Genomic DNA, 12,422 nt, shown 5'->3' on the forward strand with positions numbered 1-12,422 from the left:
TTCTGTACAGCTTCTTTACTTGGGTGTTTGTGTTCTTTGGTTTAAGTATTGTGAAATTAGTTTTTTGAACAGCAGGTCCAATGTGAGTGGACTGCTGTGCTACAGTGATCTGTAATCTTTTCTACCTCTTAATGTATTAGAAAACGAATGTAAAGACATTAAAAATAGAATAAGCACTAACAGAAAACCAGTTAGTAACAAAATGTTGTAAAGAAGAACTAAATCAGTTTGCCAACTTTAATTTTAACGGATGTAGGTGACAACATCTGGGTGGCATTGCTGTGAGTATTCTTAATTTTGGTGATCACTGTTAAAGAGGTCTGCTTCGGGCTTTTTTGTTTGTTTGCTTGCTTGGTTTTTTTATATTCCATGGAACCAAATGTTGGTTTTTATTCTCTTTTCATGTATGGGAGAGGTTGCATGTAGGTTACACTCAAACAGTGATGCCATTTTGCTGAAGTCCCCGCTTCTGTTTTGGAAAGTCAGAGCTGAGTACCTTTTGTAGTAGAGCCAGGTTACGAACACTAGCCCTGATTTCTGGTTATAATATATGTAGGAATACAGATACAGTATTTGACAGTGACACTAAAAATACTTTGCATCAAAATATGAAGGTTTTCTTTTGTTTGAGTTCTTTTTTTTTTTCACAGGACATTAATGAAAACATGAAACGTCTTCTGTCGGAAAAAGAAAACCTCCAGTCTAAACTGGATGCTGAGAAACATGTAATGAGAGCCCAGTTAAGAGACATGATGGAGAAACATGAGCTTGAAATGACAAAAGTTAAGGAGAAATTTAATGCTGAACTGCATGAAATTCAAGAGAAACATGAAACTGAGCTGCAAGAGAAAGATCAGGCCCTGTTTCAGCTTAAGAAACAAGTGGCAGAATTAAGTGGTAGTGGACAGACTAACTCAAAAGAAGTTGGAGATTGGGAGTCTATAACCAAAGAGAAGATGGAAGATTTGGAAGGTATCCTATTTAAGCAGTTGTTACATATCAAGGGTTCCTTTGCCCCAGACTGTTATGTATTTTATCCTTATTTCATACCTCTTGCAAGAAGAACTAATGTTAAATTTGGTGGAAGAGTTATTGCCACGCTAATTGAAAGGTATCTATGATCAAATACTGTAATAATGAGGGTCATAGGAGTACCAGGGTAATCACATGAACTCTAAATTTCTCACTGCATTTTTTTGTGTTAGGTTTTTCTGTCTTATATAAGTGTATAACTTCCAGTTGCTAAAGGAATTAAGAATAGGTCTTGTATTAATAATTTTTCTAAGGCTTTAAATAAATTTTTGTGTTTTGTTTCTTAGTACAAGTGAAATTGAAAACAGAAGAGGCCAGCAAATCTGAAGCAAAATTTCTGAAAATGAAGGCTTGGTCTAAATCAAGAATCAAACAACTGGAGGATGAACTAAAAAATGTATGTGTAACATTGAATTTAGTATTCCATGCCTGTTTTAAACTACTGTGCTTGGAGATTTGACTGAAAAAAATAAAATAAGGGGTAAATAGAATATTAAAATAATTTATTGGAAGTATCTTTATATATGAATTAATGTGTAAAAATGGATGGATATAAAATGTTGATGCAGGATGGAGTTTCAACAAAAAATAGTACAAACTGATGTTACCAGCATTCAGGAGTAAAATTCCATAGAGTTAGCTAGTTTATTGCATTTCCATATATTAGAGAAACAGCTGTTCTAAATATTACTCAAAATTCAGAATAAAGTTGCATTGACTTTGCTGTGGTTTTGGCACATTTGCAAACCTCGTAACTATTTTTTCTTCTAGTTTTCATCAAAGGATAATGATGTATCTGCCTTAAACAATCGTGTCTCAGAATTAGAAATTGAAAATGAAGAACTACAGTCAAAACTGCAATCGTTATATGAAATCAGAACTCAAAATGGTAAAAAAAATAATCTTTTGCAGATGATTTGAAATGAAGAGGCAAAGATAAATAACTTTCTCATTTTCTTTTTCAAAGTGTATTTTTCTTTAAAAACAGGTTCTGAAGTAACTTTACGCAACTTTGAACAATAGCAAACAGCATTTAAGTCAGAGTTACAGCTCAGCTTTTCCTTCCCTAAATCTACAAATGGGTAATTCTTGTTGCGTTTAGGCTTAGGCAGACTAGGTCTAAACTTTTGCAGGAAATGGAAAAGACATCTTCTTAGATGGAAAAATGAGACCAAATATACTTAGAAAATTTATCCGAGTATACACAATAAACTTTTGAGGGCAGTGAGTTGCAAGTAATTTAAGAATTATCTTTTGCAAGGATTTGAGAGAGAATTTTTGCTTCAAACTTCAGATAGTTCAGAGTCTGTGAGAGATTTTTCTGCTTCATCGTGTTTTTTTTCTCTGATGTCCTTTCCATAAATGGAAAACGGCAGAATTTTCAGTTGTTTCAGTCTTAAGTAGTTAGCAGGTTAAATTTAAAGCACTTGTTAATATTTAATAATCAAGTCAGTTTCTCAGGTAGATGGATAACACAGCCCAACAGAGGTCTCCTAACTGAAATGAATTATCATCTGAATTTTCATTTTGAATCTTTCTTCTAAATTTTTATTTTCAAAATTTTATTATGATTTTATTTATTGTAATTTTATGCTATTAATTATATTAATTTTTTTCAATACCCCCCCTCCTATTAGTTTTGTGTGCTAATGAACCAAATTTATTATGTTTTTATAGAAGAATTGCTGACTAAGCTGGAAGTCTATGAAGAACAGCAGAGGAAGTTGCAAGCTGATCTTGACCAAGTTACAAAGAGAGCAGCCTCACAGGTTAACTTAAATGTTGATTTGTATGAATTAGTGATTAACTCAAGCAGGGCTAATTAAACTTTGAAAATGGTGTTGGCTGGATTTTGGAGGTGAAAATATAGTGATATATGGAATTGTCCATATCAGTAGCTGTTCAGTTGGGTAACAAGCTGACAGGTTTTGAATTACTTAAGCAGAATGATTTGTACTTTGCAATGTACCTTAAATTGTGTTTTTCCAGGCAGTTTACTATTTATTTAGTTACATTGAACATGAGTCATCAAAGTGTGGCTATTATTTTGTGTACGACTGAATAGCTTTCAGAAGGAAGTAATAGCTGTAACCTTGGGAAATGTTCAGGTCTGGATAAGAAAATGAGAAGACTTGGAAAATACTGCCAAAGGGCTTTAGATGGCTTAACAGTATGCATTAATCATGGTAACTTTGTACAGCCCTAGTAGCAGAGCCAGTTTGAAACAGCTAATTGTATTTTGCTAGAAAAGAATTGTTTTTTCCAGGTTTTGTGGGGAAATTGGTGGTTTTTTTGTTAAAATCTTACAGTAGTTTTTATTTTGATGGAAAGATGGAAACGTTGCTATTCTGTTCACAGGAAAAAAGTTGATAGAGGTTTGTAATCCCACATAAAAACAGTTAAATATTGTTTTACTTCGAAACATTGCTAAGATGAAAATGTGCAACAAAAAGATTTTGATTAAAAAAGCCTTTTTTTTGTTTAAAAATATTTCAGATTAGACGTATAACTTGCAGTAGCATTTTTGATATTTTACAGAGTGGTGAGGCTTGCTTTTTACATCATCTGCAACAGCAATTATCACTTTCATAGGTTATTTATGCAAAATGGTGAATTATAATGGATTGTTTTCTCTGTGAAAGGTTTCCCAACACTAAAATGTTATTTGCATTTTCAGTGGGATTTAGTAAATATATTTTCACATGCAATTTCTCTTGTTAGGCCAGTGAATCAGGTAGTGTGGATGAATTGCAGAGTCAGCTCTTGGAATGGCAAGAAAATGTACCCGAGTCGGAGGAGTCTCGTGATCAAGTCAGAGAAGAGAAATCTGCTATGGCCTTGAGAATGGCTCAGATTGAGGAGGAGAGAGAAGGTGAATTTTTTTATTCACAAAACATTTATCATGCATACATACATATATGTGCGTGCGTGTGTCTGCTGTACTTCAGACTGAATTGATAGCACACCACCATGCCTCATTTCTGTAATCGTAAGATTTGTATAGTTAGTGAAATTGCTTAAACTTGCAATTTCTGCTTTTTCCTATTTCCTTGAATGTGTTTTTCATACATTCAACTTTTTTGTGTCATTTTTATGAGTAGATGTGCTTGTTCTGTTTGCCATCTGAGTTGCTGCTCTGTAAGACTGCTTGAACTTGAAAGCTTATCGTCTGCATACGAGTGATCAATGATAAAAAGTTCGCCATTGAAATATTAAAGCTGCCTGCCTAGAACAACTGGTGAAGCTGTGGGGAACTATAGTGTTGGTTTGAATTTGATGAATGAAGGTGGTGCTTCCATAAAATGTACCCGAGACAGAGTTTCTCTTTAAATATGATTAATGAGAAACCTTTCTTAGAATATTTAGTAATCTGTTAGTGTCACTTGTATAGGTCAGCTGAATAACATCAACTGACAGTGGTTTGGAGCTAGTTAAAAATATAAAATTACAGAAGATAGCATTTCAAGTAATCTCAAGTTTTATAGTTTTCTAAATTATTAATAAAACAGATGATGTGAAGTGAAGCATCTTCTATCAGAACTTAAATTCTGGTTAAATTTCAGATAGCTTTTACTGCTTTTTTCGCTGCCATCTAGTACTAGATTATAATTTTTGCCCTGTTAACTGTGTGAGGATTACTGGCAATTTTAATGCGCACAGCCTACCATCATAATTAATCCAGTTAATTAATTTGTGTCTTCTCTTTTTAATCTGTGATTGAATTATTTTTTGTTTACATGATTGATTTGGAAGTTCAGTATGTTAAGTGTGGCAGTGTTCTAAGGATCGTGCCTCTTCTTTTTGAGGGATTTACACATGTAATGCATTAGAATTGAAATATAATAATATTCCCTTCATGAAAACTACCTGTTATCTCATCTGTGGTAGCTGCAGATCCACATGCAATTTTAATAACAGTTGTAAAATTTCATCTGTGTCAGTCCGTGTTTAATTTTGCATTTTTTCCCCTTGGGATAAGCATGACCTTTCTGTTTCTTTTTTCCTGCCGTTACACCTGATGAGCACTCAGCGTCCCTTCCCCCTCCACTCCTACCCTACACTGTGATTTGGTCAGCCAGTGAGAACATAGTTTCCCATCAGTTTTGTGCATGCAGGTTACTGCAGCAATGACAACTTGTAATATACTGTTGCTGATTTCTTCTGTTGTTGCTTCTTTTGAGGAAATTGTCAACAGTACCTTATAAGATTTGCCATTGATGGTATGTGGGTTTTAGCAATATGCGTAACAAATGCTGGTTTTAACTTGATTTTTCTTTTTCTGCCCTGCAATACCTGTTTCTTCATTTATATTAACCGAATCATCTTACTTCATTTTTCTTTGTCATAACAGCTGACTCCATATTTATCTTGTAACTTTATCTAGTGGTATCTTGGCTGGCTGCAAGTGGTTGTGACTAAGTAAGAATCAAATTCATGTAAATAATCTTAGTAGAACTTAAAATTTAGTAGTATTTTTAAAAGAAAAACAATTACATTCCATCCCATAAATTGTAGAGCTTTGCATGTGTTAATACTAGCTACCAATATTTTAAGGAATATATAAACCCACTACTCATTCCATCATAGCCTGTGACAATTTGCCATATGTGGTGGTTGTCTCTTTTGGGTTGAATGTGTGGGGAGCTGCAAAAGTGTAGAGGATGACAGTATCGATTACATTTATAGACTGGGGCTTGTTTCCTCTGCAGACTGCTGAAGATTGTGGTATTTAGTGTAAATAGTGACACAGGGAAAAATAGGCACATCATTAGTTAATTGAAAGGCAGTGTGCATCTGAAGAAAGGTGTTCAGGGAAGTTTTCCCGTTCTTATGTTAAATATAATTGCAAATGAAAAGCTCCCTAAGCTTCTGTAAAACATTAGAAAATTTATTTACTTACTAATTGTTGTTAAAGTAATGTTGAATTTAGGCCAGTGTGAAATACTTTCAATTTAGTATTCTAAATCAATCTAAGGCTCCAATTTCTATAATTCCATTTTTTTCATGTGACAATGGTAATTTTTTTTTTTTTGTTATAAAATACTTAAGAGCCTAAATATTTTGGGTTCCTAAAGGACAGTCTGTTACTCATTCTGATTATACTGAAAAACAATTACCTCAATTTCAACTTCTGAGAAATTGAATTTTTGAAATTTTTTTTCCCTCCAAGGAAAGGGTTAATTTTTTTTATCTGGAATAATGCTTGCTCCTTGAAGCGCTTCACTGACTTCAATGAAAGCTCTTGTAAACAGAGATTTAAGGCATGTGATCAAAATTTGGCATTTATTTTTACAATTTTGGAGGAGTATGTGGAATGATAAAAAAAAGAAAGAAAATTGTAGAATCTATACTTGAAAATCAACAAAGGTGTGTGAAATGAATGCTGATAAAGTGCCAGTGCCAGAAGCCAAAGCATAATTAAAAGCAGAAGCAAAATCCGATTTAGCAGTCCAACTTTAAAAGGGTCGTTAATTTGTTTTTAAACTTTTCCTCTAATCTTTTCTCACAACATGTTAAGTATGTAATTTTGAAATATCACAGGAAGAACTTAAATCTAGTAGGTGTTACAGAATTGTGTGTTAATGAATTTTGTGGTCTAAGGAATCCTTGGACAACTCAGATGAAAGCTGAGTGTTCTCACTAGGGCTAAACCTCCTCATAGTTTCTGGTGTTTACCTCACAGATGCATCGGCATAAGTTCTCTGAATTCTGCATGCTGTGAGGACAACTGTGCATAGATGTGGTTAAATTGAAAGCTAAATTTGTAATTATTTAATTAATCTAACTTTCAATTAAAGTATGGAGCCACCTTTACTTTCGTTTCTTTTCTCTGGCTGTTCTTGTGTGCTTTGCATGAAACATCTATTTCCTAATCTGTTACCCCAAACATGTTTTGTTGTATCACAAAACAGATGGGAATGTACTCTAAATGAAAAATCATTTCTAACAATGAACGGAATGCATACCTAAGCTTTCCTGTTCTGAATTTATTCAGTGTGTTTATTTACAAGTGATTCTGTATTTGTCTTAAAAAGAATAATAATATTAATTTATGATAAGATGATTTGATGCCAGTTTGCAGTGTAACATATGCTTGTGACTTCCTCAAATTATCTGGCTTTGTAGCTCAGACTAAAATTGAAGTCAAAAGGGACACATAGCATTTCCATAAAAATGAATATGATTGTTCAGATTATAAAACCTGCAGCTGTTCCAGCTGATGCTTTTGTCATACAAATTAGGTATATTTTAACCTGGTAAAGTGAAATGAGATGTAATTTGGCATTTTAATTGTTTGGCGTTTTTTTTAGTATCAGCATAACCTCACCCATTCCAGTCTCCTGTAGAAAGTCTTCATTTAGAGCTGATGAAGAAGTAAAGTTAGACTTCAGTTTGCTTCTTCTTAGTGAGATATGCAGACTTTATTCTTATATTCTACACAGTAATATTGGAGGGAAATCACAAGGTGAATGCAATGGATTGCTTCATTAATCTTGTTCCTGTCAGTCATTCATTGGGACTTCAGCCTGTCCCTGGTCTCTTTTCATGTAGTAGTGTCTGATATAAATGTAATTGCTTTCCTGTGGCACAAAACTGATCGAGGATGACTGGTTCTTTCCTGGCTGCTCTGATCCAGCCATAGTCTCAGGGCAACAGGAGCTGGAGGAGGAACTGACCACAGTTCAAGGAATGGGCAGGCTGCAGCAGGCAAGAAGAAAAAGCAATCAGACCAGCAGGAAGCTTCAGGTGGGTTAAGAGAGATAAGAATTTGTTTTTACCTGTAGGTTAATAAAAATAGGGAAGTACTATTATTTGTATGGTGCTTTACACTTAAAAACATTAAGAGCTTAAGAACTTAGACTAGTTATCTAACTGTAAATTTGGTGAATTTAATGGTTTATGTAGCCACAAGATGAGAAATTCCAATGGCATCACACCTCTCTATTCCTTGAGTAATGAGTCTAGTTAATTTTACACGGAAAAATAATGAGCTTCGCTCTGGAGTAATTCACGTGCTTGAGGCTATGTGCACGCTTAATATGTTAAGGCTGTTTTTGGTTTAGATACAATCTTTACAAATCTCTTTGTTGATGGAGCTTGACTGAATAATTAGTAAGTACTGGCAGTTCATTCAGATGTACTTCTGGGTAGCTGGTGCTGTGACTTGCACAGAAAAAAGCTAATTTTTTGTACGAATTAGGATGTCATCGTCACATTAATATACCATTCGAAGAGTAATTTTATGTTTAGTTAACTCTGATCCTTTATCCTGAGATTCAGAGAATCCTATTAACTGTAGAAATCAGGGGACCAATTAAGTTATCCAAACTTAGTTACCCATGGGCCTTTCAGATGCCTGAGGGTGTCTTCAGGGGCTTGGCAGATACCACAAAACCTGTGGGAGGCTTGGCTATTCTGGAACTAACAGCTGGTAGCTGGGCAGGTTACTCTACTGTCCACAGTGATCCCATATACTTACATTTAGGCACCTGAATCGCTTGTTGAATTTTAGGTCTTTTAATTGAAACTGTGCTTTTAATGGCAGAATATGTATTTTATCCGTGCTTCCTTTTTTTTCTTTTAATTTACACTTCATCTCATGTTTTGTGCATAGGAAGAATACAACTTTGATAGAAAACAATGCTTTCAGGAGTTGAACGTCACCTTGGATAGCACTGATTCAGCTGAAGGAGAAAATATGGGAGGTTGGTGGCCAGAGTACACTTCACCTAATGCAGGTGTGATAGCAACTAGACAGTTTATTAAAGCATGCACAGCATCTGTATTTTGTGTCTATTTTTGTTTTCAAATTTAACTAACAACCCATTTGTGGTGTATTCTAATCTTTGTTGAATTTTTTTGGCTTGCGTTTTCTCCCTTTTCATTTTAAAGCATGTGCGTGCTGGATGAGCTGCCTAGTTTTGGTTCAGAAGTAGAATATAAGTATGACTAAACACTGGAATTGATTGAGCCTTGGTGCCCATGAAATATCCTGTGTGGCAAGATCATATTTTTTTTAAGTTATGAGTCTTGTTCCTGTGAATGTGTTTCCTATCTATATAACAGTTATGTTGCAAAACAAAATTGCATTCCGTTGCTGTATGCTTTTGATTTAAAAGTGAAATTCTTATTTTTTTTAATGCTGATGGGTTTATATTGGTGGTAAAAGCAGCAAATATATCTTTTTGTTAAAATGGAATAGACTCACTTGCAAATTTTGATACAGACCACTTTATTAATAATTGCTTAAGATCTGATTCTGCAAGTACGTGATTAAGTTGTGAATAAAGTTACATAAGCCACACGATTGTTTCAGCCACAATATTGTTTAAAATATTCCTGCCAGGTTCTCTTGAGTTCTTGAGCTATGCTTGGTTTTTCAATAGTGAAGGATAATTCTGCTATCTAATTCTTGGAAATGCAGCACCTCAGGCATTTCCATGGGAAATGGCTGAGATCTGATTGTGCCCGGTGCTGATGAGAATTGTGAATAAAAAGCTGAAACCATTTCTAGACTTCAGGAATTCTAGTAGGCCTTTCTTGAAATAAAAATTTTCTTTTTTGGCTTGAGTAGGTTTACGGAGTGTGGTTGAAGAGTTGGAATTGGAAAGAAATCAACTCCAGGAACAAATTCTTTTTCTAGAAGAGCGTTGCCAGGATTTGGAAGATAGGGTGCAGCTCCAAGGTAGAATGGAGGCTCTTCAGGTGAGCTTTTGTAGGTGTGTAAAACCTGATAGCATGAGAGAATCAATTTAATCTCTGTTTATATTCTTACACTCATAGCCTACAGTAAGACAAAAATGTCAACTTGTAGCTAGCAAAAACTGTCTAAAGCCTACTTTATACTTCATAATTGTGTTGGCAGAAAGTGTATACATACTATGTTATGCTCTGAAGTTGAAGCTTGTCACTTCTGTTCAGCATATGGAGAAACTTGTTTAGAAGGAACCTTTGTTATTTTAGAAACAGAGTAAAAGGCAACATGATTTTAATTATGCTTTGTAGAGGACCTTTGTCAGGAGGTCCAGGATTAGATTTTGTTACTATGGGCGTAAGTCTCCCTCTTCTTACATCCCTCAAGTTTCTTTTCTATAAATGCATGTGTATTATTTTTTTAATGTATATGTGCACACACACAAACATTTATAGAAAAGAAACTCTGTAAATACAGAAAAATAATTAATAAATTTGTCTTTATTTATAGATATACAATCTAACCCCCAGATATTAATTTGATATCTATTAATGTAAAATTATTCAATGAAGGCACCTAAAGGAACAGTAAAGTAACTAGGTATCAGAAAAGTTATTTTTAATAGTGCCTGACTGACAAGTTATTGTGTTTGATAATTTGTAAACCTTATTTTCACTAAATGACACAACTGATCTCTTAGTCAAACACTTTCAGGCTTGATGCATTACTCATAGTTCTTTTTCTGTTAAGTTGCACATATATAAAAAACAATTATTGATTTTAAGATGAAAGACAACCTTGTATTTATTATTACTTGAGAATCTTGTAACAAAGCCTTTCAATACAGGTAACGTTTGGTGTAGATGAAGAAGGGCAGCTATTGAGGGCGGTACAGGTGTGTTCTGCCTCCTCCAGAATGCTAGCTTATTTTCATTAGCAGTGACAGGTTTGCCACGTTTGTCCTATTTGCTGTTGGTTCTGGATATGTGTTCTGCTTCTGGTTCTTGGTTGTTGTTGTCAGATTTATTTTTTTTTTAATTGTGGTTTTATTTTTGAATTGGTGCAGTGGATCTGGTTAGAGTAGGAGATTTGTACTGTGTTTAAAAAAAAACGCAAAAAAAACCCAACAAAAAACTGTGTGAATGAAGCTTGCTTCCTTTTTCTTTTCTCCACAGTCCCCCTTATGCAGGTTTTTGCATCTTCAATCTGAAAAAAATAAGCAAAAAATTTTGCAAGCTTGGTACTGTCTTCAAACCAATGAGGACAGTATTTTCCAAAGCAGTAGCTTCCCCTGTTAAGTAAGCTGCCTTAACACAGTAAGAGTGTGTGTGTTGCTTTGAGTATGCAGCAATCATCCTTGAGTTCATGCTGTCATAGCATTGCTGAAGGAGGTATTTCTGAAGGGTGGATTGTGTCGATTTGAACTAATATGACATCTGAACCTGTGGTATTAATGTTGTATTTTTGCACTGATATCTGCTAAACCGCTAGAAAAACGGTCTCTTGTTGCTGTGTGGGATGTAAATCTCCTGAAGAGTCTGATTTTCATCTCCAGTTATCTCATGCTATTCTGGGTGTTTATATGTGATAATGCTCTTCATTAATTGTTTTGCTGCAGAATGAAAATGAACGTTTGCAAACTCAACTCACCCAATTACGCAACCAACAAATGCGAGATGCAGAAAAGCATCAAATTCTGATCTCTGGCTTGAATGAGCAGCTTAAAGGGTAAAATAAATGTTCTTTACAACTCTGTACAGGATTAGCTTTCTTTGTTTTAAGCTTAAACTTCTGAGAAGTAAAATCTCCTAAAACACCTGGAAAAGAGTTACTTGATTCCTGCTTCTGCTTGCAATAATGTTATTTTTATACGTGGAAGTTTAAATGGAAAGTGTAAAAAATAATTATTCTTTTAAGAAAATAGTTAGGGGCTAGTAAGTCTGGAAAGCTTAAAGCAAGCTTTGTTGTAAAAATGTCTAAATTTGTTATTTTCTCTTTAGATTAAGTGACAGAAATAGCTTCCTTGAAAATTCAGTTGGAGAAAAAGAACAAAAACTGTTAAGCACAACAGAAAAACTGGAACAAATTGAAACTTTGAGGAAACTGCTTCAAGAAAAGGATCTTCTGAACAAAGAGCTTGGTGAAAAGTTCGTGCATACTGAGCAAAAAGTAAGTTAAAGTTATCATTAAATAGTATTTAATTTATTAGGACTGGTGAGCATTAGCTCTAACTTTCTATTTGTGGCCCAGCAGCAATATCGCTTTTTCCCCTCTCTGAATGTTTTTACTCTCTTTCTTTACAGTTTTGTTCACTTCATGTAATTGCTTTGCTTTAAGTTGGATGTATGGATTTCTTAGACCAAACACAGAGCTTTGCATGGAAATACTTGTTTTTTCAGGGTGATAAGTTGCCCTTGTTTATTAATTCCAAAGTTTAAACTCCATTGTTGTATAAACTCAATATTAAACTTCACAATTTTAATATAATTCTATATATTTCTGTTACATTGACTTTTATTTTCAATACTAAGCTGAATGAAGCCTTAAAGAAATGCAGTGTGTATGAAGTGGAGAACACTGAGCAGAAAACAGTCATCGGTGATCTAACAGAGAAAGTTGCTACACTGAAGGAAAAGGTAACTCATGAAAATAAGAAAATAATTTTTATGTTCTTTTGATGTGGCCCATTTAAATG

The 12,422-nt window shown here is 34.3% G+C and overlaps 1 protein-coding gene across 10 annotated transcripts in view; it reads left to right on the forward strand.

The window, feature by feature from the left end:
* LOC308070621 (uncharacterized protein) overlaps positions 1-12,422 on the forward strand; it is a 46,460-nt gene that overhangs the window by 12,565 nt on the left and 21,473 nt on the right. For 3 of the 10 annotated variants that reach the window (XM_080404879.1, XM_080404885.1, XM_080404888.1), the window contains 12 exons: positions 651-972; positions 1,320-1,429; positions 1,804-1,921; positions 2,710-2,801; positions 3,754-3,904; positions 7,625-7,779; positions 8,648-8,771; positions 9,608-9,738; positions 10,575-10,622; positions 11,346-11,455; positions 11,728-11,896; positions 12,259-12,363. In XM_080404879.1, the coding sequence (XP_080261005.1) occupies positions 651-972; positions 1,320-1,429; positions 1,804-1,921; positions 2,710-2,801; positions 3,754-3,904; positions 7,625-7,779; positions 8,648-8,771; positions 9,608-9,738; positions 10,575-10,622; positions 11,346-11,455; positions 11,728-11,896; positions 12,259-12,363 (1,635 nt within the window). The remainder of the gene's footprint in view (positions 1-650; positions 973-1,319; positions 1,430-1,803; positions 1,922-2,709; positions 2,802-3,753; positions 3,905-7,624; positions 7,780-8,647; positions 8,772-9,607; positions 9,739-10,574; positions 10,623-11,345; positions 11,456-11,727; positions 11,897-12,258; positions 12,364-12,422) is intronic. The other 7 variants (XM_080404884.1, XM_080404887.1, XM_080404886.1 and 4 more) reach the window with 5 other exon arrangements.

Source organism: Falco punctatus, assembly GCF_963210335.1.
Source record: "Falco punctatus genome assembly, chromosome: 10".
Lineage (NCBI taxonomy): Eukaryota > Metazoa > Chordata > Aves > Falconiformes > Falconidae > Falco > Falco punctatus.